The sequence below is a fragment of the Manacus candei genome, unplaced genomic scaffold (genome assembly GCF_025592945.1).
Source record: "Manacus candei isolate 608988 ecotype Guabito, Panama unplaced genomic scaffold, ASM2559294v1 h1tg000015l, whole genome shotgun sequence".
In the NCBI taxonomy this organism is placed as follows: Eukaryota; Metazoa; Chordata; class Aves; order Passeriformes; family Pipridae; genus Manacus; species Manacus candei.
This window is the reverse complement of record NW_026138063.1, coordinates 25,287,450-25,315,099: the sequence shown is the minus strand read 5'-3', so window position 1 is coordinate 25,315,099 and position 27,650 is coordinate 25,287,450. Positions and strand designations below refer to the sequence as shown.

General features: G+C 43.6%; 2 protein-coding genes across 10 annotated transcripts in view; both read right to left on the bottom strand.

Moving 5' to 3' along the window:
• Positions 1-15,578, bottom strand: part of YEATS2 (YEATS domain containing 2) — a 48,490-nt gene extending 32,912 nt beyond the window's left edge. For all 3 annotated transcript variants that reach the window (XR_007903562.1, XM_051781539.1, XM_051781540.1), the window contains exons 1-10: positions 15,522-15,578; positions 14,633-14,745; positions 11,529-11,626; positions 11,332-11,424; positions 8,092-8,334; positions 5,803-5,918; positions 4,417-4,578; positions 2,645-2,756; positions 1,204-1,248; positions 3-189 (exon numbers count right to left, since the gene is read on the bottom strand). Coding sequence is in view for 2 of the 3 variants with exons in the window: in XM_051781539.1 (XP_051637499.1) it covers positions 3-189; positions 1,204-1,248; positions 2,645-2,756; positions 4,417-4,578; positions 5,803-5,918; positions 8,092-8,334; positions 11,332-11,424; positions 11,529-11,626; positions 14,633-14,732 (1,156 nt within the window). In the remaining variant the exon portion in view is untranslated. The remainder of the gene's footprint in view (positions 1-2; positions 190-1,203; positions 1,249-2,644; positions 2,757-4,416; positions 4,579-5,802; positions 5,919-8,091; positions 8,335-11,331; positions 11,425-11,528; positions 11,627-14,632; positions 14,746-15,521) is intronic.
• A 2,197-nt stretch (positions 15,579-17,775) lies between these two features.
• The window catches only part of KLHL24 (kelch like family member 24), a 33,869-nt gene continuing 23,994 nt past the window's right edge, over positions 17,776-27,650 (bottom strand). For all 7 annotated transcript variants that reach the window (XM_051781548.1, XM_051781554.1, XM_051781550.1 and 4 more), the window contains 4 exons: positions 26,870-26,988; positions 25,622-25,810; positions 25,002-25,190; positions 17,776-23,855 (listed from right to left, as the gene is read on the bottom strand). In XM_051781548.1, coding sequence (XP_051637508.1) covers positions 23,655-23,855; positions 25,002-25,190; positions 25,622-25,810; positions 26,870-26,988 — 698 coding nt within the window. In that variant the 3' untranslated portion in view covers positions 17,776-23,654. The remainder of the gene's footprint in view (positions 23,856-25,001; positions 25,191-25,621; positions 25,811-26,869; positions 26,989-27,650) is intronic.

Genomic DNA, 27,650 nt, shown 5'->3' with positions numbered 1-27,650 from the left:
ACCTTTGTCCACAGAAGCATCTGGGCTGGAGTCTCGCAGCTGTTTAATTGGTGAGGAAGCTTTGACTGGTGCTGGAATACTCAATGGTAGTGATAAAGATGTAGGAACATCAGAAAGTTCAGATTCTGAAGACTGGGAGAAGAGATACTCCTCACCAAGGGAATGTCTGTGTAGCTCCACATCCACTACCTTCCAAAAATAGGAGAAAAGACATTAGTATTTGGTGGCTAGGCAAAGATATAAAAAGTGAAAACAACTATGCCTTTTTATTTCTCTTTTTCTTTCCCCCATCTCTGCATAACATTTCCATTCATTTCAAGGACAGTTCCCAAAGGTCCAGCAGCACCTGAGCTAAGACAAAAATCTTGCAACGTTTAATCCTCAGAGTAAAACAGCACATCTCGCAGTCCATGGGGAAATCTGAATAGTGAACACTGATTAGAGCCCAGCTCCAAGCATCCCACTAAGGAAAGGGCTGCATACCCCTGCAGGGACAGGCACAAAACTGCAGCTTGCCTTTTCTGGCTTTTTTGATAAGGTCTTGAGAAACACACCACATGATGTACTCTTCAAAAGTGTTCTTTAATCACAGTAGACATGTCACATTAATGTTTTCTCCACAGACTGAAAAGCTGAAATGCGATTTCACCACAAAAGTTTCCATTTACTACAGTACAACAAGGGGAGAACAATATCAAGACAACTTTGGGAATACAGCAAACTACAGGTTATTAATTCATTTATTTATTTTAAGAGTTCATTTTCCATTAAGGTACTGAGTCCTGTCAGACAGAGAAACTTAGAAGTACTTAGTATACTGCAAAATTTCAGCAGGATAGTTGAGTGATCCCTTTAACTTAAACTCTTTATGTGCGAGCTCTGCAGCACATTAGAATGCAAATCATAACATTTAGTACCAAAAGCTTCAAAAAGAATTAAAAATTAAAACTGCAGTACAAAGTTCTTTCTGAAAGAAGAGCTGAAACAGTCTCCCCTGAACCAGGAAGGGGAAAAAATTATTATTGTCATGAGTAGTGACAAGGTGTCACAATCATTTCATCCAACAAGAGAGCAAAATCTACATTCTAGAAACTGCAAAATCAAATGGGTCTGACTCCTGTGCTTAGTCCTACATGTCTTTTCTTTCTAAACATCCTTCAGGCACTCAAAGCACAACCTCCATCCCACGACCCTCTGACTCACCGTTTCTGCGCCAAGTGTCTGCAGGCCTGTGTATGTCCTGTCCAGCTGGGTAAAACAAAACAATATATTAACCAGGACAAAGCAATATATTAGGTAGAATTTACAACACAAATTGTCTGAAAGGAGTTCAAACTGTGTAAGTTGAGCAGCAGCACATCCAATTTCTTAAGGCCACAGGGTCAGGAATCTGCATGCTGTGTTAAGTGTGCCTCTTCTGCAAAAAGAGTCAACCATGACCCAAAGCCCACACTAAAATAGGAAGGAGCAAAAAAGCTGAAGGAAATGAGATTGTTGAGGAAATTTCAGTCTAAGAGAAGTCCTCAAGCAGTGCCCTTTTTCATTCCTCATCTCAATATAATGAAATAATAATGAGAAAAACTCAGAGATTTAAACTGACCAGCACAAAGGCTATGTTTATAGTTTTTGATTAAATAACTGTTCACACTGAGTATCAGCTGATAAAGAGGCATAACATCCCAGAGGCATCTGTTAAGACACCTACAGAGAGAAGCTGGGTTTGACAGGCTGCCAGCCATAAACAAGGGCTCGGCTCATTCACATCCACTCACAGCAGCCACAGGCTCAGCATGAACAGCAAAGGTTTGCTGATTTGAGCTCTTGTGTGCCAAGGACTGTCTCAGTTTTCTTCTGTAGGCTGGGCCTCCTTCACTGCCCATCACTGTTACCAATTTCTCCCCAGGTTATATCTCCCCAAATATATTTTACTTATCATCTGCATTACATGTCCTTAAGTTGCAGGGGAATATTTTCAACCTCCTCTACTGTCTATATTTGGGGTTGCAACGAGGTATCTACATTAGCATGAAATTCATTAATGGAGGCAGAGTTTAAATAAAACTAATGCTGCTCAAAGAAACAGGAGATTAAACCAGCTCAGGACTTAAGTCTGCTAATGCCAGGGACTACTAATTAAAAGGAAAACAAGAGCAATGGCCTAGTTTTCCAGGACTGCTGCATAGTATAAATCCTACTGAGTGCTGCAGGAGTGAGTGGGTTGGAAAAGAAAGCTCTTTTCAAAAGGAGCACAGACCAAATGAGGAATCTCAGCCCTCCCTGCCCACTCTAACAGGGATAATAACTAGCTGATATGTGCAAGTGCTGAAGGAACAGAACACACACAGCGGTCACTTTACCAACAGAAAGACAGCCCTGCAGCCCTGTCAGGTTTCAGCCAGTGAGAGCAGAATAAAAATCTCAAACTGTAGGGAAAAAAAAGCAGGTAAATGCTTTGCTGCTCTGAGTAGAATTGCCTCCAGCTGCTGCAAGGCTGGGTTCCCTGGCTACTGCATTGAATCCAATATAGCCAAGGTAAGAGGCTTTCCTGGATCTTTTTTCATTCTTCAGCTCAACTGTTCATGTGAAAATAATCAGCAGGACAGTTCATTTAAATACCTTTCTCTAAAGTATTTTGTTCAAATACCTTCAAATTGTGTATGATATCAATCCTCTTGTTCTGGCTATCCTTGAAGTGTATCTGTACTCTCACTGGAAATTCTCCCCAGCCTCTCCTGGTCAGGTGAAATGGAGGTTCTCTGGAAACAAACAGTGATTACATTTTTGATGCAGAAGTGATATAGATTTCATCTCCCTCTTTTTCAGAAAGCCCAAGACTGATTTTCTTGCAGACAACTAAAGCTATCTTCAGGCCTGCTATTCGCCACAAAGAGAATGCAATCACAGCAACGAGAATTTTATGGCTTTGGAAATTAGCTGAAAACATACTTTAACTTTACACAGGGGGACAGGGAAGAAAATGATAAAAAGCTGAGGCATAGGAAACAAGTGTCTTATTTTGAAAAGAATGTTATGTCATATGTTAAATGAAAAATACTCTCTTCAAAAAACCCCAAGCCAGCCCCTAGGGCACAGCTGCAAGGTGAGCTTTCAGTGCAGCATTTTGCAATCACTTCCTTCTGTTCCCTATCGAGCAGAGAGAAGACACATGCTTCATGTAACACCCAGAGAACAACATACAGACAACAAGGAAAAATTAACCACTGTCATTTTCCAAGCTGAAAAAGAGGTGTGCATTTATCTGTAACATTTACTGTTACTTTGTATTTCAGCTTGTTATTGTAAATCCCAAATGTAGTTTTGCAACAAAGCAAAATGGGAGAGGTTTACAGGCTGTTTTTAGTCCAGAACATTAATGTTCACTAAGATGACTGGGACTCTGACACCAGAAATCAATTAACCAGATGGGATTAAACCAGAAGACAAACAGCACTGACATCAGATACTGGAAACTGAGAAAAAAAGTACAAAAAGACAGCAGTCAAGTGTAATTTGGTTACACAGGAAACACAAAGAAGTTTGCTACATCCTGCCATCATAGAATCAGCTGGGTTGGAAAAGATCTCAGAGATCATCACGTCCAACCCTTGATCCAACCCTGCCGTGGTTCCCAGCCCATGGCACTGATGCCACATCCAGTCTCATCTTAAAAACCTCCAGGGATGGAGAATCCACCCCTTCCTGGGCAGCCCATTCCAATGCCTCATTACTCTCTCTGTAAAAAATTTCTTCCTAATATCCAACCTAAACCTCCCCTGGCACAGCTTGAGACCATGCTCTCTTGTCCTACTGCTGGCTGCCTGGGAGAAGAGATCAACCTCCACCCAGCTCCCCCCTCCTGTCAGGGAGTTGTAGAGAGTGAGGAGGTCTCCCCTGAGCCTCCTCTTCTCCAGCTAAACAACCTCAGCTCCCTCAGCCTCTCCTCACAGCACTTGTGCTCCAGACCCTTCCCCAGCCTCGTTGCTCTTCTCTGGACCTGCTCCAGCCCCTCCATTTCCTTCCTGAATTGAGGGGCCCAGAACTGGACACAGCACTCCAGGGGTGGCCTCACCAGTGCTGAGTCCAGGGGGACAATCACTTCCCTGGTCCTGCTGCCACACTGTTCCTGATACAGGCCAGGATGCACAAACCCACAAGAATAACATGAAATGCAACAACTGAATGATTTTTCTCAGAAGGAAATTAAAACAAAACAAACAAACAAAAAATATTGAACATGTTTGGCACATTTTCTACATAAAATGTACTATGTTGCAGTAAGCCAAGTCAAGCCAGAGGTTAAATACAGACATGGAATACTAAACCAGGAAAAGAAGTTGCTAACTTTCCAAGAAACTTGGCACTGTAAGCCTGGCAAGCATAAAGACTGGAATAGTGACTGGAATAATTCCTTTTTACCTCACTTCTACCAGGTCGTTAGGTTTGTAACTGGGATGGAGGAAGAACCAAACTTTCTTGACAAAATGATTTATGCTGGGTTCTCTCCGAGAGCCTCGGACGTACACCATCCATTTATGGGTTGACTGATCATTTTCTTCTCTCTTGTCAGGGGGAATGTACCTGGCAAAGAAAGTAAAAAAACAAACACAAGATAAAAATCCCAAATAGAAAAATACTGCAAAAAGCATTTCAGGAAAGTTTAGGCAAAAAAACTGGGGATGGTAAAATGCCTGTGGGAACCTTGCCCCCGCACAGTTCGCTTGATTGTCCTTACTCTGACAGTTCATCCAGGAGCAGATACAGGTCCCAAAATCTACTCTACTCTTCTAACACATTTACTCTGCTTTAATGCACAATGGCCATATGAAATTCACCTATTTAAACATTTGGCTCTTAATTGGGAAGACTTAATTTTAACATTCTACCACAGCCAGATTCTTTTTCCCATCCTATTCTGAGATATCACAAGCAAAGGCACACCAGAACACATCAACAACTCTGCTATCATAAATACAATTTATACAATAAAAACAATTATTCTTAGGAATTTTTAAGAAACTTCGGAGTCAATACAGGAATTTTTAAGAAACTTTGGAGTCAATACTTAGTTCTGGGTACAGCCTTAGGTAGATTTTCAAGATGCAAGTCTAAGACTAGGCTTTGTCAGCAAACGCCTGATACTTTCTATGCAAAAGACTGACTTGAGTAGTGCCAGGGTGGAGAGTTAAAACCTGGAATTGTCCATAGTTTCCTAAAATTAATGCCTTTCTTCACTAATTTCCTAAAAGTTCAAAAGTTATGTATATTTAGGTGGAAATTTTAATAAATATATAAATAAAATCTGTAAAAATTAATTTATTCAGATTATTCTGGGCTGTCACAATTTTCCTCATTCTAGTCATTTGGTGCATTGGGTTTTTTTTTTCTGTTTAATAAAACCCCCACACTATCCCTAGGGACACACTGAATTAACCAACTAATTCAATTAATCAACACACTGAATTAGGACAACTTGCTTTTCCAAATTTTCATGGGAAAGCTTCAAACTTCTAACTGATCAAAAAAAAGCTGAAATACTTCCCTTGAGAGAAACAGATTTTAAAACCTCCCTATATATACATATATAAATAAAACAACTACTAAAACACCTGATCCTCCCACAGAAAAAAAACAAAAAAACACCTCATGCAGACACCTGAGGAGAGCTGCCTTGGCTACAGTGATTATTTAAGGGCAACACCTTATGTTGTGACAGCCTAGCAATTTTATTTGCCTCCTAATTTTAACCTCCTATTCCATTTAATCCTGAAACAAAGGACCGTCCCTCAGGCTCTGGATACTAACTTGGAAACGTTGCCAACCACAATCGTTTTCTTCACATAAAGCCGTGAAGTTTCATCATTTGACAGTCCAGCATTTCGTTGTCCTGGTTTTTGAGAGCTTGAAACACCCGAACTGTCCTGAGGGTAGGGGAAGAAAAAAAAGGCAAACAAAAACCCAAACATTCCTCTTAAACATCATTTTGTTTGGTGCTAGAAATGTAAGGTGCTGTTAAAAAAAAAAAACAACAGACCTGCATAAATGAAAGACCAACAACAAATCATCCCTAAAAATATTTGAATTGCTATCCAGACACATTTAAGCAACTCAGGCATGGAACAGTGCTATCCTACCTAGCCAGGAGGGCACGGCACAGCTTGACTGAGCGGACATTGTGCGACATCACATGGATCTGAGTCATGATTTCAGCTTGGCTTTCAAAAGCACTACCACTGCACTATCTGAAAGAAACAGGCACTGCTAGAATGGCATCATGTTGGTCACTAATCAGAAAAAAAAAAAAGGTAAATCTCCCACAAGTGGGTGCTGAAAATCTAAATCTTTCTCCTTCCCAGACTCTGCTGCTTTGAGGGACTCTGGTGTTGCTTCATGGTGAAGAGTCAAGGCTGGGCTTGAGACAGCAATTCAACTCCAACTCAGCAGGGACAGCAGCAGCCACACCATGTCACTGACATCCAGGTGAACCTGCAAATCCACCACAATCCTTGGGGCACAATACAACCAGCAACCCTGTAACACAACCCCAGCTATTACTGGGGCCAAGGCCAAGACTCCCTGATATGACAATGATATGACCACCTACAGTGCCAACACAAATGGAACTGCTGTTTGCATGGGAACAAGAGGCTTTTCTACAACTCTCGGATAAAGCAGATGTCTGGAGAATAAGGGACTGCCATCCTCTAGTGACCAACAGAGCTGGAGCTGCAGCTTCCTGGAGCACACTCCACTGTGCTCTCCCCAGACGAGGGTCAGCATGGGGAGCAGTGGATTCACTAGGAACCCTTAGCTCTCCTCTGTCAAGTCAATCATGCCCCAAAGTGGAGCAAGAAGCCATGAAAGCCTGGGATGGCTCCTGCTCCTTAACACTCCCTCAGTCACCTCTGGGCCACAGGCTGCAGGTCGAAGATGTACCAACGTGCTACACCCAAGCAATGGAGCTGCTCCATCAATGCCCTCAGTGCAAGAAACAAGTTCTGTTGCTCTGGTGGTTTACGATGTAGGTGGGTCCACATTCCATAGGGTGTATCTGCCTTCTGGCACAGACCCCAAGCAGGGTTTCAGCAAACTGCAGCCCTGTTATCGGTGGTGTCACACTGTTCAGTGGAGGCAGAATCATTGCCCTTTCTGCCATGTATTACTACAACTTGCTCACCTGCAGAATGCAGCCATATTCACTGAGATATACCCATCCCTTGGGTTAGGGGCTGTACTCGTCTCAGGCCTGACTGCTTAAATGAGGAAAGGAAACGGAAGAGTTTCACCTCACCTAAGGCACATTTCACCTGCAGACAGTGAGTGAGCCTCCTCCATGGAGCCACCTGCAGTCAACAGGTGAAGCATTTGTGTGGCTGCACAGTGAGCCAGCCATAAAGGGAATGGATCCAGGTCAAAAATAACCCAGGAAAGAGCACACAGGAAAAACAACAGAAGGTATGTTTAACCTGGGTCAGTCTGGTACAGTTGAGCAAACAGTGATACTATGATGCAAAACAGCAAGCAGCACCCTAAAGAGAAAACCAACTCAAACTATGCCCCCAGGCTCTACCAGCTCACACTCCCAGGGTGAGCTACTCCACCGGTGTTACTGTTTTCACTACAGGTTGCTGAGGAGGCCAAACCCCTCCACTGGATCAACTGCTCTTGCAGTCCCCATTGGCACCCAGGGTCAGGCACTACTTCCTAAAAACACATCTTGCTCTTCTCTCCAGGCTCTGCCCTCCTGACCTGACTTCCATCCGTACAGCAAAGCCCTTTGCTCAGGCTCTGAAGCACCTCCTAGCCCAGAGGCTACAACCAGAGAGCAGCAGAGCTGTGCTGCCACCACTCTCCCTGTGGCCTGCTGAGCTCACTGCTGGGCAGGGCTGAGTTAAGAGGAGTTACCCACATCACAGACACTTCAGGTGGCCTTACAGCAAAGCCAGGCTGAGGGAGTGGGAGCAAGCGGTTGGAGAGGGCAAGAAACAGATCTTCAGCAAGGTGGGTGAAAACATGAAGAGCTCCTGGTGCCAGCACCGAGTCCACAGAGCACACACCTCCAACAACTCGACCACCACTCGAGTTTTACTTTACCCGGCCAGCATTTCTGCTCTGTCTCTGGTCCAGGCTGTTTGCCAGCCGCTCCTCTGCGTCCAAGTTGCCATTGTCTTTGTCCAGGAGAAAGTCATTGTGCTGAGAGAGCGAGTCGCTCTCGGAGTGGTTGGCAGAGGGAGTGTCTGAGCCCTGGTTAGCTGGAGATGAGGATCTCGAGGGCGATTCCAAGAATTTCTTGATTGAAGGGTGATTAAGAATTGTCGCATCACATGACCTGGTGCCCTGCAGGAAGGAGGCAGATCTGGTCACTATACCTCTGCAGCCCAGATAAAAAAGGAGCTGCACCAGAAAAGAAAAAGTCAATGTATGAAGAAAGAGCAAATATTTAATCAGCTGCCCTGTAGGAAAAACATATGTTGCAGAAGATAAAAGCTTAAAATGGTTCTACACAAACAGCACCACAAATTGAATCTGTTCCCTTAGGCCTTTTGATCTCAGAAACCCATCAGGTTTTGGAAACGAAGGCTGTAGCCTACTCAAATACCTACAATGCCCCTTTGTAAGTAACATCATCTCTTCCCATGCAGACACCTACACTCTCCCACCACACACAGGAAGGCCACAGCTGCCCAGCTCTTGCAGGCAATCAGGGTACTAAGTGCATCAGGCTCTATAGCTTTGATACTCACTGGCCGTCTTGTCAAAACCTGTGAGGCAAACTGCACATATCAGCACCCTGCCTGCTCCCAAGGCTTAACAGAGGATAAATAATAATGTGCTTAGACAAGCTTGCAAACTTTCCTCAAAATGGACATCTTAGAGCTAATCTTAGATCCTCCTAAACCTGCAAGGGGGAGGACAAGGCGGGCAAGTGTTTATATCTCTTTATTTTTCTTCCTTAGTATGACAAAGGCCCTTTTCTTAATTCCTGAATTTGCTTTTAACCTCAGAAGGAAAACACCCATCATTCAAAGCAAGTGTCCCTCAGTCACTTGTCCCAGCCACCAGTCCTCCCTGTCACCTTGGTTTGATGAAACCCCCCTCTGTCAGACAGACAGCCTTGCTCCAGCTCCTGAAGCCAGACACACCAGAGTGGCACTGACAGCTTTTCTGATAGGCAGTACCAGCTGAAAGAGGCTTCTTCCCTGCCCAAACCATCTGGATCAGCCAAGCTGGCACAATTATTCATGGGGAGGGGGCAGGTCACAAAGGAAAACAAATTAAGAAACTAACTTGGGATTTATTTGTTGCTTTGTTTATTATTGGTTTTGTTCTTTTTTTTTTTCTTTTCCTTTGTAGGTTTATTTTTCATCCATGTGAATTCCCTGATCCAAAATTCTGCCAACATGATGGAGGGGGTTGCATGGGGATAGACACCAGCACCACTATGGAGCAGCAGAACTGCCTTCAAGAGGTGGTAGCAGGAGTGGAGTTAAACATTGTCCCATCTTGGCTTTTAAAGGATCATTTGAGAACATTCTTTCCAACTGTCCCTTACACACACAAGTGAAGCAATTACCAACTCTCAGTTACCTGCTTATGAGAGTTATATCCATACATCCAATGGTAGGGAAACACGTCCAAAAAAAACCCAAACCCCAAACCAAACCACTACCAAGACCCTCTTCTTTTGCTTTACCTCTTGTCAAGTAAAGTGACCAACACCTTGTTCAGTAATTTGTGGGAAAACATAATAAACTGTCATCATGAGTCCTCATAAGCCTCAAAACTCAGCAGCACTGGGTTCCAGAATTGTTTTTATTTATGAGAACAGGTCAGGAATTTGCAAATCATCTTCCTAGAAGTTCTGAATGAAAGTACAAAGACTCCCATTCTTCCAGAAGGAGAAACAAGACAATCATTCCCTGCCGAGTCAAACATACACGAGCCACAATTAAAAACAGACAACAAAGAAAACTGAAACCAGCAACAATTTCAAAATGAGAAAGAAGTGATTTAGCCTGCATGCAAATCAGGACTTTCAGAAAAAATTAAAAATGCAATTGAAGATACAGCTATTGTAACCATAATATCATAAATACTACTTAGAAAACTAAATAAAGCTAGGAGGTGCCAGTAAGTTTTGTGAATACTTCAAAACAATTACAAAATGTGTTATTTCTAGCAAGTGTGAAATTCAGCAGGGAAAAAAACAAACACCCTGCATGGCAGAGCAAGGGACAGTACAGCTCTTGTAGACACATGATAGCATTGGATAAAGGCACTTTCAAAGATCAGAACTTAGCTCACATTCTTCAGCTGCCCAGACAAAAATCAAGGGGGGCAGAGGGATCTCCAAGCCTCCCAATGCTTCCACAACTTTTTCCAATGCCTGTTGCTCAACTCAAGTTCATTGAGAGAAAAACAAGCTGAACTTTTTTCTTTTTACCCCACTCCAAGCCCTGCGGAAATCACAATAGGGAAACCAGGATCAGCACTGAGAGCCACTGCTTGGAAGAGAAATTCTTATGGGACTACAGTGAAACTCATGTTTGCAGCACCCATCTGCAACTTCCAAAAATCAACTCAGATCTTTACTGGAAATCAGATCAACTCCCTGAATTGAAAAGATAGTAATGAAATACCTACACTGGTAAGGAACTACATGGCATTTGGGAGCCTGCACAAGTCATGAACATGCTACAATTAGCAGTCATTAAGGGCAGAGTGCTCAGAACTGGGGTTTAACTAAGAAAGTATGAGGTTCTTTTAATCTTATGAATTTTTAATCTCCCTGTAATATCTCCCTGATTTATATCCTGCTCTACTGCTGCCATCAGTCTGTTCATCAACCCTTCAACAGACTGGCTGCCAGGTTAAAGGGAGGATGGTTTCATGGCACTGCCCAACCCTCTAAAAATCTTGAAATCTTAATTTTTTTATTTTTTTTTTTCTTTCTTGAAAAGTTCCAAAACCCATCTGCTTCCACTCTCCTCCTGTGGAATGGGAAAGCATGTTCCCCATTTTTCAGGGCTTTGCAAGGACAAACTGTGCAGTGTCTGACAAGAAAGGTGCTGTCATGCAAAAACCGATGAAAAAAAATGCAGAGTATTTTAGAAACCAGAACCAGGAGATGCTGAATGACTTCTCAACTGCTCCCTGAAGGCTCCTCTTTGCCAAGTTCCTGAGGCCCAGCTGGTGGTGCACAGGTCTCCTCTCCCACTGGCACCCCACTTGCAGTTTGCATTCCCCCATTTTGTTAAATCACATCTCAAAAACAAACATCAGCTGAATAGCAAAAATCCCCCTTAGTCTTATTGTTCCCAGAGTAATCTTTACCTCTCCAGCTTTAAGGAGACTGGCAGATGCATAATAGTTGGCGACGATACAGGCACGCAGCTTGTCCATCATCCTTCTCGCTTCGATCAGGCGCTACCAAAAGAAGAGGTAACATACAGTAAAAATAACCACTGCAGCCATCACCAAACCCCCATACACCAGCATCTTAGGTATTGACAGGAACAAAACCTTTATACCTGATCTATAACTTCGATTTCATGTTCTTTACTCTTCATTTCGACAGCAAACTGTTCTTTTATAATAGTCTCAATCTTCTGCACGGTAACATCTCGAGCTGTAGGAGGCCGCACATGGAAAATAAAGAAGAATGAAGTATTTACACTTCTATTTTTGAGGCTCTATTTGAAAACAGAAAGATCAGAGATCACTATGGAGTGAGAAGTGAAGGGATAATAAGTTCAGCACACACACAGAAAAAGGGAAGGATCATTTTCCTGCAAAAGAAAGTTATTTGCCTTAACAAAAACCACATGTACCCTTAAAAGCTGGCTTATGTAGAGAGCTGTTTTTTCCTTTTTAGGTCTGAGATGACAAATAGCAGAAAATGGGAAGAACAGGACCAGTTTGTTTACTTCTGTCTCAGTGAAGCTGAAGTGAACAGTAAGAGGAAAACTCCAAACTGCTACGGCCAAGTGCAGTTACCGCTGTGATTGCGCAGGAACGAGCGGGAACACCAGGGACGTTTTTCTGCTCTCCTTGGCCAGATTCACATCCAGGAAATTTACACCACATCACGCAGCAATAATGAGGCAAACCCATACTTCAGCACTGGCACAAAGTGCAGCCTCCTCTGGAGTGCCTACAAACCATTTATTACTCATAAAGGAAACTATATTATCAAAAGCTGGTCTATCTCTTACAAAATCCCCTTCCAGCACAGCAGTCAAAAAAATTTAGCCTTTCAGTAGGAGTTTACTGACCTCAGTGGAAAGTATGTAGTTTAAGATTTCAAACTGGGCAAATACCTAACAGCAAATTAGTGGCTAAGAATGAAATTGGCACATTATTGTATTTTTCTAGGACATGTATACATAGGAAGAACTGTTCTTTTCACTCTACACATACCATAGCTTTTAATATTGCCCTTCCTTTGTCACCTCCATTACACCTCAAGGGGGTTCAAACAAGAACTATTTTTATCAACCTCTAAGTAAGAATCTGGTAAAGCAAGAATTAACACTTCTAGAATAAAGCCTGGAAAAGGTGCTCCAGCTTGTGCCAGAAATACAGTGACTCCACTGCAGAGCAGATCAGAGAAAAAGCCTGGGCTTCTCTGGAAAAATTTCATATTGCTTCTACATGGAATAGAATGCAACAGCACCAAGACTTTGGCTTGAGCTTCAGAGCAAGCATGTTTTCCTAAGAGGTATGTATCTGTTTGAAGAGGTTTCTAATATCCCAATAGAAAGAGTAAAGAAATCAAAAGCAAGTCAAAACCTTGCTGGTATGTTCCAGACAGCATACATAACTGTACTGTCTGATAAGGTACCTACAACAGAAGTGAGGCAACTGATACCTCTATATGCAACAGGGGTATCCTAAATATTTTTACTTATTTCCACATACCTATATATATACACTTATATATTCTAGGATCAGCAGTAGTTCAAGCCCACATTAAAACAGAATTACATTGGAATCTGTATGACTAAGGCAAAATTAAAAAGCAGAGGGATATAATTTACCTCCAGCCATGCCTAGGAAATTTACATGTAAGGCTACACTTAAAATAAACCTAAACAGATGAAGTTATGAGATGTATGGTTCAGATGGGGACAACTCCATCTCTTCCCTGAGACATGATGCCATGCCACACCAACATTATGACAATTAAAGCACTTTAGGATTTGTGGTTATATTAGGCTTTTAAGGACACTTTATTTTCGTATTTTGCCCAGCTTGTGTCAACCACAGTCCCTCATTAAGACAGTGTTAGTGAAATTTGTATACATCAGGAATTGAAAGTTGGAGATTTTCCATGAGAGGAAGAAAGAAGCCAATTTGGAGGAATCACCTGAACAGAAAGTTCACTTTGGCAAGGACAGTTTTCCAGGGCCCTAAGACTTTGCCTGCTTGTTATCAAGACTTTCTGAAGAAGTTGCTTCAGAAGCAGATTTAAAATCCCATCTGCAGTCCCTGGGACACTTCAGAACAGAGGGTGATGACTTCTGGCAGCCAGACAGGGCAGGCAGCTGGGAGTGGTGACACGGCCACACACAGCACAGCTGCACTGGGCCCCACTGTGAGGGCCCTTGCCCCACGTGGCAGACAGGACCTGACCAGCAACACATTCACTTCAGAGTTCAGACTCCTCAGACCTGACCAGCTGTACACCATCCTCCAAAACATCACCCACGAAGCCATCATCTGTCCCTCTCCAACTGGCAGCTCCGGCACCCTGCTCTATTCCTGGATCATCTTCAGATCCCACAGCCAGCCTCGGTTTTCTCACCTCCCTGTTCGTCAGCTCTTCCCATCATGATCCTCTCACTAGCTGTGCTATGCCAAAAATCACTGGCCTACTCCCTGTCCCCGGGGCAAGAAGCTCCACTCTCATTTGCCCAGAGAGGACTGCAACCTGTCCCAGGCACTCTGCCAACAGGCTGGTTTCCAAAGCATATCTAATCGTGCCAAATGCAAACCTACTCATCCAGCTACTCTCTCCACTACACTTCTTTGTCCCCATCTCCTTTAGTCAGGTTCCTCTTCCTCCTCTCTTGCATTTTCAAGGCCCCTTCCTTCTCCCTAACTTATCCCTTCTACACTGCTTCTTTCCATTTTATCTGCCTGCTCTTGCAAACATTTGTCATCTTCCAAGAGCCAGTCTGTGTACTGCAGGGTCATGGATTTTTTTTCCCCTCCCCAGCCTGTACTGCAACCTGCACATCCCCCAAAACATAAACAAACTGCCAATCCTTCCAAGAGCAGACTTCAACTGCAAAACAGATATACAGGCTGCAGCACAACTCAGCATGGGAAGGTGCACTGTCAAATACTTCAGCAAGCAGCAGGAACCAAAGTACATGGCTGGGACCTTGGAGTGCTCGTGCTCCAGCTGCTATCACACACCAAAGGCTGCATCCTCACACTTTATTTATGGTTCAGATAGCAGGTAGGGATGACTACACATACGGTACATCTTCATTTGACTACACAGAGGTATCACTACTTGCCTTGCTCAATGTCTGCCCTTTGGCCCCTTAGCTCCTGCCCCAGCCCTTTTCTGAAGGTTTGTGGACAGCATGCACATCCACAGCGTTTCCAACTCCACAGCTCCTACCTGACTGTTCCGCTGCTTTGTGCCGCTTGTTGGGATGTGTGATGGTGATCTCCTCATAGTCAGGGTCCTTCTCTGCGATCACTCTCTTGATCCCAGACATGTTCTCTACTCCACTGACAGGAAAAATAAAAGCATTAGCGTTACCCATAGTGACCTTCTGGGCAAACTTCAACCTCTCACCTCGTGCAGGGAGGCCTGTGGTGCACCCGCAGGAGGGGGGGCAACTCCTTCCCCAGGGGCTGGAGATCATCCCACAGCTGCACAGGGGAGCTGGAACGTTCTGTACAGCCCAGAAGCTTCAAACGCCTCCCGGGCCCTGCGGTTCCCGACAGGCCGGGTGCCCGCATCCTCAGCGGGGCTGCAGCGGTACAGGGCCCCCGTGCCCCGCTGCCCATGAGGGGCAAAGAGACCCTGCTCGGGATCCCGAGACTCCGGGAGAGCCAGGGCTCACTCCGCACAGGCACCCCCGCCGCTGGAAGGGGGAACTCGGGCACCCCAAGCACACGGGGAGAGCCCAGGGTGCCCCAGCACCAGCAGGGCTGCCCCGCTCCCCGCCGCGGGGTCACACACCGGCCGTGCCCCGCCGAGAACCGCCTAACGCGGGCCACGACCCTTCCCGTGAGGGGGCAGTGCGTCCCGCCGGGGTGGGAGGGGCGCGGGGCAGGACCCGCACCCGCGAAGCCGGGCCGAGGCCGCCGCGGGGCACGGTGTGAGTATCAGAGGTGTCCGGGGTGACGGCGGTGGCGGTGCCGCCGCGGGGCGCGGAGGGCGGAGCGCTGCCCGCGGCCAGTCCCACGTGCGGCGGCGCCGCTCCCCTCCCCCGCCGCGCACACAAAGCCGCCGCCGCGGCCGCGCTCCCGCCCCGCGCCGCTCCCGCCCCGCCGCTCACCCGCGCTCCGCCACTGCCCGGCCCCGCCGCCCGCACCGGCCGCCCCCGCCCGCCGCCCCCGCGCCGCCCCGGGCGCTCAGCGCCGGCCCCCGCGGGGCCGTCCCGCCGCCGCCGCCGCCGCCATGAGCGCAGGGCCGAGCACCGCCCTCGCCGCCGGGGCGGGTCCGCGCAGGCGGGCAGCGCGCGGGGGGCGGTGCCGGGCCGTGAGGGGCCGTGAGGGGCCGTGAGGGGCCGTGAGGGGCCGTGAGGGGCCGTGAGGGGCCGTGAGGGGCCGTGAGGGGCCGTGAGGGGCCGCACCTGCCGCCGCGGGCAGGGGCTGCCTCTCGCAGCACCGCGGGGGCAGAGGGCGGCGCGGGGGGCGCGGAGCTACCTCAGGGAAAGGGTCCAGCCGGGCCCGTGGCGCTGTGGGGGCCCGGCCGTGCCGGTCCCGCCGCGGGCGAGAAGTGGGCTGTGGGCAGGGCAAGGCTCGCCCGCGGCACCTCGGGGACCGAGATGGGCGACGCGGCCGCGTTCCTGTGTGGAGAAACGGGTGCAGTGCCCTGATCCGGACTTGCTGCCTGGAAGAACCGTGTCTTAACGCGTAATAGATTTTGGGGAAGACATTTTAACACAGAAGATACTCCACGAAAGGATGATGAGAACGGCACTGAGGTGCTGGAGCGGGTCCAGACAAAGGCGACGGAGATGGTGAAGGGTCTGGAGCACAAGTCCTGTGAGGAGCGGCCGGGGAGCTGAGGGTGTTTAGCCTGGAGAAAAGGAGGCTCAAGGGTGACCTTATCACTCTCTACAACTCCCTGACAGGAAGCTGCAGCCTGGTGGGGGTCGGACTCTGCTCCCAGGCAACATTAGACAGGACAAGGGGACGTAGTCTCAAGCTGCACCGGAGAGGGTTTAGGTTGGACATCAAGAAGAAATTCTTCACATAAAGGGTGATTCGATATTGGAACGGGCTGCCCGGAGAGATGGTGAAAGACTGGATGTGACGCTTAGTGCTCTGGTCTGGTTGACATGGTGGTGTTCAGTCAGGTTGGACTTGACGATCTCAGAGGTCTTTTCCAACCAAAATGATTCTGTGATTATATGATTAGCAAATGAAAAAAAACCAAAACAAACAAACCACTAAAACCAAGAAAGGACGCCTGGGCTGATGAGGTGCAGGATAGCAGCAGCCCACAGCAAATGCCACCTCACAGCCAGGATGGCAGCCCTCACCTGCCCTTAAATAGGCTTCACAAAAACCTTGTACCACACTTACTGCTCACCATACTTCATATTCTCTCAAATCAGAGCTAAAATTGTCCAAATTAGTGCAGTTAATGCCACAGTTTGGTTTTCGCCAGGCTGCAGTACCTGTCAGGTGCAGCTAATGGCATTGATGCTTTTGTCTGGTAGTCTCATGGTTCGTGCAGTGAGCTGTGAACCAGCATAAATTAGTGTCCTGCTCACAGATTTGCAAACTTATTTATGAGGCCACTAATTTGCAAGTACTTGAATGTTCAAGGCTTAGCCCTTAAAATCCTTTTTTTTTCTTATTATAGGACCACTACTAGGCCTCTTTTCAGAACATTTCAATGTTTTAAGGAAGTAAGCAAGATTAAGATTGCACAAAGAGCAAGTTCTGAGACAGATCTAAAATACACATTACATGGAAGAGGAAGCCAGGAGTACAACTAGTATTCCACTAGTATTTGCAAAAAATGTGGTATTAAATCAAATGATTCCTCTCAGTTCAAGTGTAATAGTACCTTTCCATCACAGTCTGACCCGCTTACTCTGCCATCTGGGAGCAGGACCTTGAGATGGCCAAGTAGCTAACTTTAGGAAAATAAACTTTCTATGATTCTTTCCAACCTGTGTTATTGCCAGTCACCTTCCTAGTGTTATGTGACCTCTTCCTGATTTCCCATGCTGGTTTTGCCTTCCAAGTCCACTCACATTCTTTTCTCATCACAGTACCCAGGACAAACCAGATTTCACATGCCACCCATGTTTTTTCAGTTTTCTTTCAAGTTTACTTCTCTACACAGCCTCCAGCTTGCCTTAATTCCCATTGGTAATAAGTTCTGTGTTGAGGACAGAAAGATGAGAAGGGAAAACATGTAGACTGGGAGGCAGAAGAAAGATCAATGGATAGATACTGCACAAGGGGCAGAATCCAACAAGTTAAATGACCCAGAAAAAACAGGAGGGAGGTTCCTCCTTGCTCCACCAAGCCCCACCCTGGAACTTCTCATAAACTAAATAAACCACAGTGCACTATTCAAAAGGCAAATGTTTATTAGGTACACTGAACTTTAAAAAACTTTCAAAGAATTATGCAAGAAATATATTTAAATATAACAGGTGTTATTGCAATTGTGCTACATAAAATCACTTTTCTACTGTCAGCACAATCTGAAGACCTCAATGTTATATGCAAGACACGTTACATTGACTCTGGCACACAGTAAGTGGTCTGAGCTTTCCTGTTCAATCACTTGTGCTGCACCAGGCTGTTCTCCAGGACAAGATCAGCTCTTCGTGGAACTACGGCTTTTATGTTTCAGTAAATAAAGGAACTGGCAAGGAATAACACAAACTGCTGTTTTCCTCAGCAAAAAAGGAAAATCAAAACATGATTTCAGGCGAAGATACAGTATCATATGAGTAACAGTTCAGGAGGTAAACTCTCCTTCCATGGCCAAGTAGCTCCTATTAATCTGACTCCAAATTGCTACAGGTGCACCAAAGGAGAATGACTCATAGGTCCAGCATTTACACAGATGAAATTAGTAATAGTACATTACATTCAAGTCTCTTGATTTGCTTATTGCCATGCTGCACCACATTATTGCTTCATATTTTGTATCTTGAACAAGAGGTTGATGACTTCAGAGAGTTCAGAAATATCATAGAGGCTACTGACTAAAACAAGAAACTGTACATATTAAGGTCAGGAAGTCAAAGAGTAACCTCAGTCCTTTGTCACTGAGGTGTGCTGGAAACAAAAAATAGAAAAAACCAAATACTGATTTCCCTAGATTATATCTGCCATAGCACTGTATAAATGGAAGCACTCTAGGCATATTCTAAACAAGAAGTTTAACTATTGTAATTAAAATGAATGGCAACATTTATTTCTCTTAGAGGGACATCAACAGTCCAGACAGTAAGACCAATCCTAATAAAGGTACAAATAGGGAGAAGTAATCCAAGCTCTTTTTCACAATAGATAAAAATATAGGTGAATTTAAGGCACAGGTCTTTTCAAAATTAACATACATTCTTTTCTTCGAAGCTAAGCATACAAAGTAAGCTATAATTACATTATTAACAAGCTGTACACAGGGCTTTATGTGCCTCACTTATAACAGCACTATCAGAAAACGATCAGAGAATTATTCACACGCAGATGTTCACACACAAATGTGAGCGTAGACTGGATCCCTACAGTAGAAAAAAGCAATGCTCCTGTAATAGTTTACAGTTCTTGGACAGTAACGTTACCAAGGCTGTATACTTTGATGAACTTGTGTAACGTTAGTTAGGGAGGAGAGCAAAGGCAGCGTGCAGAGAACACGAGTCACTTCCTGTCTGGGGGTGGTAGGAGCCTGTTGTGTGGCAATGCTCAGTAGCACTGACATGGTCATGATGAACTGACAGCCACATCCATTTTTTATTAATGCTATCTGAAATAATTCCATACTGAGGAAACTTGTGTGCCAAACATATTAAAAAAACCCCTAAAAAATCACTGCTTGGCTCCCAACCAGACAGCAAATTTCTGCTTAGAAATCTCATCTTACCATTTAGACTCCTTTTCTGAGTATACGTTGCTCAGATTTTTTTAGCCAGGCACAACAAACCTTTTCATTTGTACTTTCTTGTGTGCATGCGACTACATCCAGATGAAAATATTCATTGTGCCTCACAGTGATCACGTCTTCTGAGTTTCTTAAAGCTCTTGGATTGGTTTTTGCCATCTCCTGTGGAAGGAATAAACCCCACACCTACTTGCCTAGTTGGGCAATTCAGAAAGATGATCCTTTGGCTTTTCTGAGCTCTGCCACTGGCAGAGCATAACCGTATCTGCACATCTATTGCTCCAGCTGAGTTCACTGAATGGAGATACAAAATATTTTTACCACCTGAGTTTCTGCATCTGGAATTGCAAACTTGTGAGCATCCAGAACACCTTGGTTTCAGCAAGCCCAGCCACATGTACAAACCCCTCCTGCCACCTCTCTGCTCCAGGGAGTTCCTCTTGTCTCGTCTCTTTGGAGCTGGACAAAGCTCACGGCTCTGCCCCATCGGCCTCGGGCAGGAGGGGAACCTGAAGTCACAGGCAGCGAGCAGGTCTCCTGCTTCTCCTTCTGTCCTTACAGCTCAAGTAAAGAAAAACCAAGATAAACTGAGTATTTCCCTAAGATAATGTGGTGAACTCAACTATTCTGAGGAAGAAGCTGGAACAGACAGCAGTGTCCTTACTCTCAAGCTTCCTCTAAACCTCTGTCAAAGTGAGCATTTCCTCTTCCTACATCATTAGCCTCTCTCAAAAATATGCTGTATTAAAAATATCATTTAAAAAGCTTCAGTAAATTATGATAAGGGTCCATATCAACATGATCTGCATTAACATCTCTGCTTCAGAGAGTACCACAAAGCAATCTTGGATGAGAACTGCATTGGTGCCAATTAAAATAAAAAGTGCACAATCTGGACCCCTGGGTGCTGGAGTGGAAATCACAGTGCCCAATTCCCAAAACGCAGGCACACAGTATAAAATGACTCATCTGATGGAAGAGATTCCACAAATTATGCCTACTTAAGCATTATCAAGGAGGGAGCCTACAAGTACAACTAACGTGATTCCCGGGAACTGTTCCATGCTTGATGGCTGTAAAAGGGGGAAATGCTTCAGCTCAAAGCAGAAGGCTGGAGGCTGCTCTGTACTGCAGTACTGAAATTGGTGATCCAGAACCTTCCAGAACCCTGGCTGAGAGGAAGCATCAACTTTCTTTTCAATTAACATCACATTACTAAGAACAGAACTGGACATCAAAATGGAGAAGAAAAATATTTACTCATTCCTGTTTAGTGAAGACAATGCTTAAAAATTATTTTTTAGGTGTTACTTGGAGATACTTGGGCCCTCTTCCCATGTGTGGTTGGACTGAAGTTACATCTTTGTGCAGGTGCTCTAGAGCTACCAAACCTATCACCATTTATGATGGTGATTATTTTGATTAGAGTACATGGCTTTCATAATTTTCTTTCCTAGCTGAGACAAACCCCTTCCACCTTCCCAGCTTCCTGCTCAAGCCCATAAACTACAAGCAGCTAAATATGCATAATAGTGACACTTTAAATCTTGGAATTCATTTATACCTAAGTGAAATGCATTGGAGAACAGGTGGCTCAGGAATGCAACTTCCAAAATAATGCACCCTTCTAGAAAAATGGTTCATTTTCATTAAACCAAAGTTGAATCGTTCCTTTTCTAGCACATCTAAGAATAATTGTTGTAACAGAGCGGGCCATAAGTGAAAATTATTTACTGAGTTAACAAGCAAGAAGAAAATCTCACTGCCTGTTGTAAGGAAATCATTGCATAAGTAACTGCCATTAAGCAATGCTCCACATCTGTAACTGCTCAGCACCGAATACAGGTTGTCAGGAATTGTAAGCAGAAGTTTTCTTCTGCATCTACATTTCTGCATTTACTGTTCATTAAACACTGTCATTTTCAAAATAATAGGTAACAGTAACAGTACATAAATTGTTAGAAAAGACAACTAAACTATAAAATGCATCTTCAAAACCATAGAAAGCAGTATCTTGTTATTTACAGAGTAGTGCAGTATTATAAACACAGATTAAATGACACTGTTCTACACCTACAGAATAAGGACTGTTAAAAAACAGTTTAGCATGACAATCAACATTACAAGTCTGAATACAAACAGGAAGAAATCAAAGGAGAGTATTTTTCAAATTGCATCTCTAATTAAGTGCTCCTAGAATTTTTGACATTTTCATTTAAAATGATGGCATAAGCTATATACACTGTTAGTATATAGTATCAGTTACTGGGCAATTACCATTGCAATCAACAGACCTTATTCACAGGTACTGAAATTGCTTTTTCAAAGTGTAACTTGGTGAGCAGAAACAGAAGGAATTTAGAAAAGGATTAATTTATCTGACTCATTTGTCTTGCATTACCAAGGGACTTTCTTTTTAGGGCAATGTGGATGTACCTGCTCAGGAACTGACTTCCTGATCAATCACTGATATGCAGAGATTTGTATTCTATCAGTATTCTTATTCAGCATATACAAAGCAGTGTTTGGTATCCAGCCAGAAACTGAAATTTGTGTCCTTTCCTGAGGTTACAAGTCAATGCATCCCAAAGTGCAGCTCCCAGTGCTCTTTAAAAGTCATGACCATGTTACCGAAAACGGTGACTCCCAGTTTGGCACAGCTTCACTGAGGGTCAGAATTTCCATCTCATGAAGAAATACTCTGGGAAAACACATGAGGAAAGTCCAGTGGAACAAACAACGTTCCAGATATGGTGCTTATTTTCACCCTCCGAGCAATCACAGAGACCAGAATCCTGAGGCCAGGGCCGGCTCTGCAGAGATTTTATGGTTTTTCTTCTGCCCTGGCACTGACCAACTTCCTTACTGGCTGCTGTCCTCAGAATTCCTTTAAAAGGCAGTTCCTGAGGTTTTTGGTGATTAACAGGAAATTGGTACAGACAATCCTATTCATTTTCCAACTCTTAAGTGCTATTAAGTTTTTATGAACTCTGTGCCTCAACTGTACAACTGCGTACTGGAAATAAAGAGACCTAGAACAGAAATCTAGAGAAGACTTAAAAAAAAATACCTTTACTGAAAAAAAACCTAAAAAATGGTGGTGTCAAAATACAGGCACTTCCTTGGCTTCAAAATTATCCAAAATATGTCATATGGGAGTCACCTCATATGGCTACATGGACAGGTCCACAGATATTTTTCTGGTGACAGTAGGGACCTTCCCAGAGCTTCTTTATCTGTGGTGAAACAGTTTATATGATAGTTTAACTGTACTGAGTGATTGTCTGAAGAAAGGCCAAGAAATACTTGGTGGATACTCTGCCATCTCTGCAGATGAGATATCCAAAAAAACAATTTATAAGCTGTAGGGCACAACCCAAGTCCCTAACTCTATCCTCAGGTAATTTATAATGTGATTCAGGGAAGTGGAAGAATCCAGAGTCCATCATCTTTTATTTCTTTAATAGAGATACTTTGCAGTGAGCAAAGAGAGAACCCAGTAACCTTCAGCCTTCAGCCATACTCCTCACAAAGGTAAAAACTGGGACTCAAAATTTGCTTCACAGACACATGGCCTACACCCCCCTGGGTTTCCATGTCATGTAGCCTTGTTCTTCTGATGGACATCTATCAACACTATGAATAAGGTCCACAGGGTTAAGGTACCCAATCGTCATGCAGTGTGTTGTGGTGGCTCACAAAACAACCAGTTTCTCCTTCAGAAAAAAGCATCCCTCAAAGACTCTCCTATTTGTCCTATGTAGCTTGTTTTGTTGATGCTTTTTGGGGTTTTAATTCCAAACTATGCATGATCTGACATTAAATCTGCTCGGTTAAGCCAAGTAATCTGCCTGTAGGAATGCTGCCTACAAACTACAATTATTTAAACTTTTTAAATTATAAATAATTATCTTAGATGATTCTTTGGGATCAAAGAATCTATTTTTCCCATTAGCAGAACTGGAAACACCTTGCAGATATTGCTTCTTAGGACAGAGGCACAAAAGCTTGTGAAGGCACTTTCCCCAAAAAGCTTCCAAGATTTTAATTACTAATCACACATAGGGCAAATTTGCTGACCACTAGTACAACATACTGTTACTGCTCTTGTATCAGAGTCCACAGCAGATAGAAATGAACTCTGGTTACTGGGTAGGTTTGGAGACTTGTTTTGTCAGTTAAATGAACCCTTTTTCTAAAGGCACAGGATATAATTTTCATACGACACTTAGGCAGGGAATTCCCACTTCAGGAATCTTTAAAAAGCCTGTCTTGCAGCAGACCACTGGATTCATTCATGCAGTTTTCTTCTTTTTTCAGGAAAAAAAAATTACAGTTTAAAGCCTTTTTCATTATATCTATGAATGGTCACACAGCCATGATACGATACTGGCCTGGGCATGGCTGCTACTCCTGTGATAATGCCCGTTGCAGGGTCATAACAAAGAATAGTGTCTGTGGCTTCACCATTTTCCCGTCTTCCACCAAGGATATAGATTTTTCCATTACACACAGACATGCCACAATTCTCCTGTTTCAAAGAAACACAAAGGAATACATGATTATCTAAAAAGCAAGACCTTGATTCATGCATATCTGCTCCAGTGCAGGAGGGCAGCACTGATTCCTGTTTGTAAACAGGCCTATACTATTTCCTCCTGAAAGGGCCAATGCAGAAAGGACAATAATTAGAGAAAGCAACAACACAATTCTACAAAAAAGACTATTTCAGGTCTAAGCCTTCACTACATAGCTCATACAAGGGATACAATGGAATTCAGCTGAACACTGTACTTACCATTTAAAGATCTGAGATAGGGAAAGGAGGAGAGAACAAAGGTTTTCAGAAGAGGGACCACAGTAGGTACTATTAATGCAAAAAACGGGAACAAGGAGAAGCATCTTAGAGGAGTAACAGATAATGAAGAGGGATGTAAATGGGGAGAGGAATAAAAGGCATGACTAAAAGGAGTGCATAAGAAAAGACTGTGCTATGTCTTACTTGAAACACCGATAGGATTTTATTTCTTCCTTAAAAGCAGGCATGGAAAAAATATTCAATTAAATAGAGAACTCAGATCAAAACAGAGGAACAGAGGGAAGGCCAGGAAAAAGAATGAAGTTCTGTTAAGGTAATATCACAGTAATAACATCAGGAAATGTAACTGATACGTGTATACTTTGCTACCAAGGTTAAATTCTGTGTCCCATATATGGCAGTGACAGAACCCTCACTACTCAAGTCAGAAATTTTCTGTGCTATACAAAGGGGCTTTTTCACACTGTAAAAACAGCCTTCAATATTTGTAGTTACGCTGAAAGGCTTTAATCAATTACAAGGAAATTACTGTCTTCAATCTAAATCAAAACATGCAGCAGAACCTGACAGAGTTAATTTCTATACAACTAAAAATTCATCCATTATACTGTTACCCTGTTCTCCAACAGTAACAGCTCCCAAAGTTTGGACTAGCTAATAGTGATGACCAGCTGAAAAGCTACTGGTATAGAAAATTCTTCTGTGAGGTTTTGAATTACACAGAAGAAGAGGTAAAGCAAGAAAGGAATCAGAAATGCAACTGTATCAGAGTTAAACAAGTGCATACTCATTTCATGCCAAGATGATAATTTCAAAAACTACGTTTCAGCTGTGTGCAGGTCTTCTATTGTTAATTACCTGTCTGCTGAACGTGTTCTGTACATGCATCCAGTAGTCCTCAATGGGATCATAGCAGTAGATGGCTTTGGTGAGCCCACCAGCAACGTAGATCAGGTTGTTTAAGGACACGGCCGTGATACATCTCTTGGCGATGGGGATCGTTGCACGGAGCAACCAAGAATTGGTGTCAGGATCGTAAGACTGAACCTGAAAACAAATACAAGCCTTTCACATTAACAGCCTAACTGAAGTAACAGCCTGGCATGCCCACACAGGTTATACAAGGAGAGACAAAGAAGCAGTGCCTGGTGGGCAACACCTCACCCAGAAAACGAAGTCAATATAAATATAGGTCCATATATCAATGTCTAAACACGCACTTGTATTTGACATTATTTTCTGAACACTCAGGTTTAAGAATTCACAGAACTTGTGAAGCCAGTGACAGTATCCATGAGAAACACCACGGGAACAGCATCTCCCTGAATTAACATTTTCTATTCTGTATTTTTTGTATTATAATAACACCATACTCCCTTCAGCAAAAACAGTTAAAGCGGACCTCTGCAGGATCTGGTTTTAACCCAGCAATGCTGTTGCCTGTGGGCAGAAGATGCAACACAACACAACTCACTGACCTTGTCAGAACAGGTGTTGTCATCAGGCCCACCCCCGATGACAAAGAGTTTGCCCACACAGCTGGTCACAGCCGGGGAGCTCACGGCCTCTTTCAGGGGAGCCACCTCTGTCCAGCGGTTGGAGAACGAGTCGTAACACTCCACACTGCTGAGCCGGTTCTGCCCGTCATATCCCCCAACCACGTACACCTGTGCACAGGGGTGAAAACTGCCATTATTTCTTGGGTAGAGTAAGGGTTACATTTAAATATGAAATTAAATTAATTTAAAGCTAATTTGCTAGGTATGCAAAGGGATACTTTTCTCAGATTTTTAATATATACACAGGAGAAGAAGAATGCAGCCTAAAAACAAAGGGTAAAGACTTCCTGGAGAGTTCCATTCAGTCACATGTGGAATGACACTGCAAACACATGCCAAAGCATAGTATTATTAATACTACGATAGAAACTTCCTGTTTGAATGGCATTTGTTAGAAAAGGCATTTCTCTGCATTTCTCTTTTTTTAGATGACATTCAGCAACAGCAGCAGCAAAAGTCCATCTGAGTTTACCTTTGCTTTTCAGTGTTTTGCTTTTCCCTACTTACTTACAGAAATATTTCCTCATCTCAGTTTGTAAACTCTTTCCTGCCCCTTCTCTCACATTTAAGAAGCAGAACTCATTATTTATGTCTACTTGCTTCTGTTTGCTCAGCTGCAAGTTTCATCTCCACGAAGCCCAAGGGATACCACATGCACATCCTTCCTAAGTTTCACTAACAGAATCCCCACAGGCAGTTGATCCCAATTACCCATTTTATGTTCAGGCATATACACCTTCAAAATACAGCAAATCCTCCTGTTTCCACACTGCATGTGTTCAGTTAATTTCAACATAAAACATTAAATAAAAGATACGACATTCAGAGCAGCACCAATTTCTGTTAATAACTGCAAAACTGTTAGACCTTTGACAGCACTTGTGAAGCACAGGGTAATTCAGATGCTTCTTTGCTTCCCAAAAATTTGCTTCTTGGGAATAAGACACTTCAATGATGAAAAAAAAAATAAATGACTGGGCAGTAAGATGATTTTCACGTCCAGGGGTAGTGTCTGACTGATAAAAAGCCTAATTGTTTGAAATATTAAAGTATTTTTAAAGTATTTGATATGAAATACAAAGTAATACTTAAGTGTTTTCTCTACTGCTTTCTTATCTACATGAAAACATCCCAACTATAAAAACAATTAAAATATACTTCTCTTACTTTACCAAGAAGAACAGCCATTTTATGTCTCCATCTGCCTTTATTTAAGGAAGCAACTCTGATCCAAATGTTAAGTTGAGAGTTATAAATCCAGACATCCCGGCTATTGATTCTTCCACCTTTAAAAACAGAAATATGCCGATTTGAATAATTATTGTATGGGAAATGCTATTAACATGCCCCTCTACAGGGAGCAATGAAAACTTTGTATCACTTTTTGGGTGATATAAGGATCTATCAGTATCTATAAGTTAGACTGAAAAAGTAATTTCCAGTGGACTTCAAACACAAAAGCACACAGTGAGTTATATTCCTTATGTTTGCCTTCCTGACTGACATGCTGAGATCACATTAGATTATTTCTTGAATGCACGTGAATGGCTTTTGCCCATGCTCTGAATTCAGATTTCCTGTAGTGTCACTGCCTGGATGAGACACCCGAAGCCTTATCCCCTGAAGTGCCCTATGGCACATCCCTAACACCCGCTGTTCCTCTGTCCTGTCTGTGCACATCTCCTTTGTTTTACACTCTGTTCAAATGACACAGGTACTACACACCCGAGGAAACAACTTCTTCGGCTGAACTAACTCACAGATCGTGGTGGCTAAACCATCAGCTGCACCCTGGAATTTTCCCTTGCTAAAGGACTGCTGGCAAAAGCCTGCTTGAGATTTTTTGCTTGTATTTTTCCCAGCTGTTGCTGCAAACAGTCTGCTGCTGTATTTTAAAGCAGTGTACTGCATGAGCTGGTCTCTTTAAATACAATTGATGTCCTGGAAT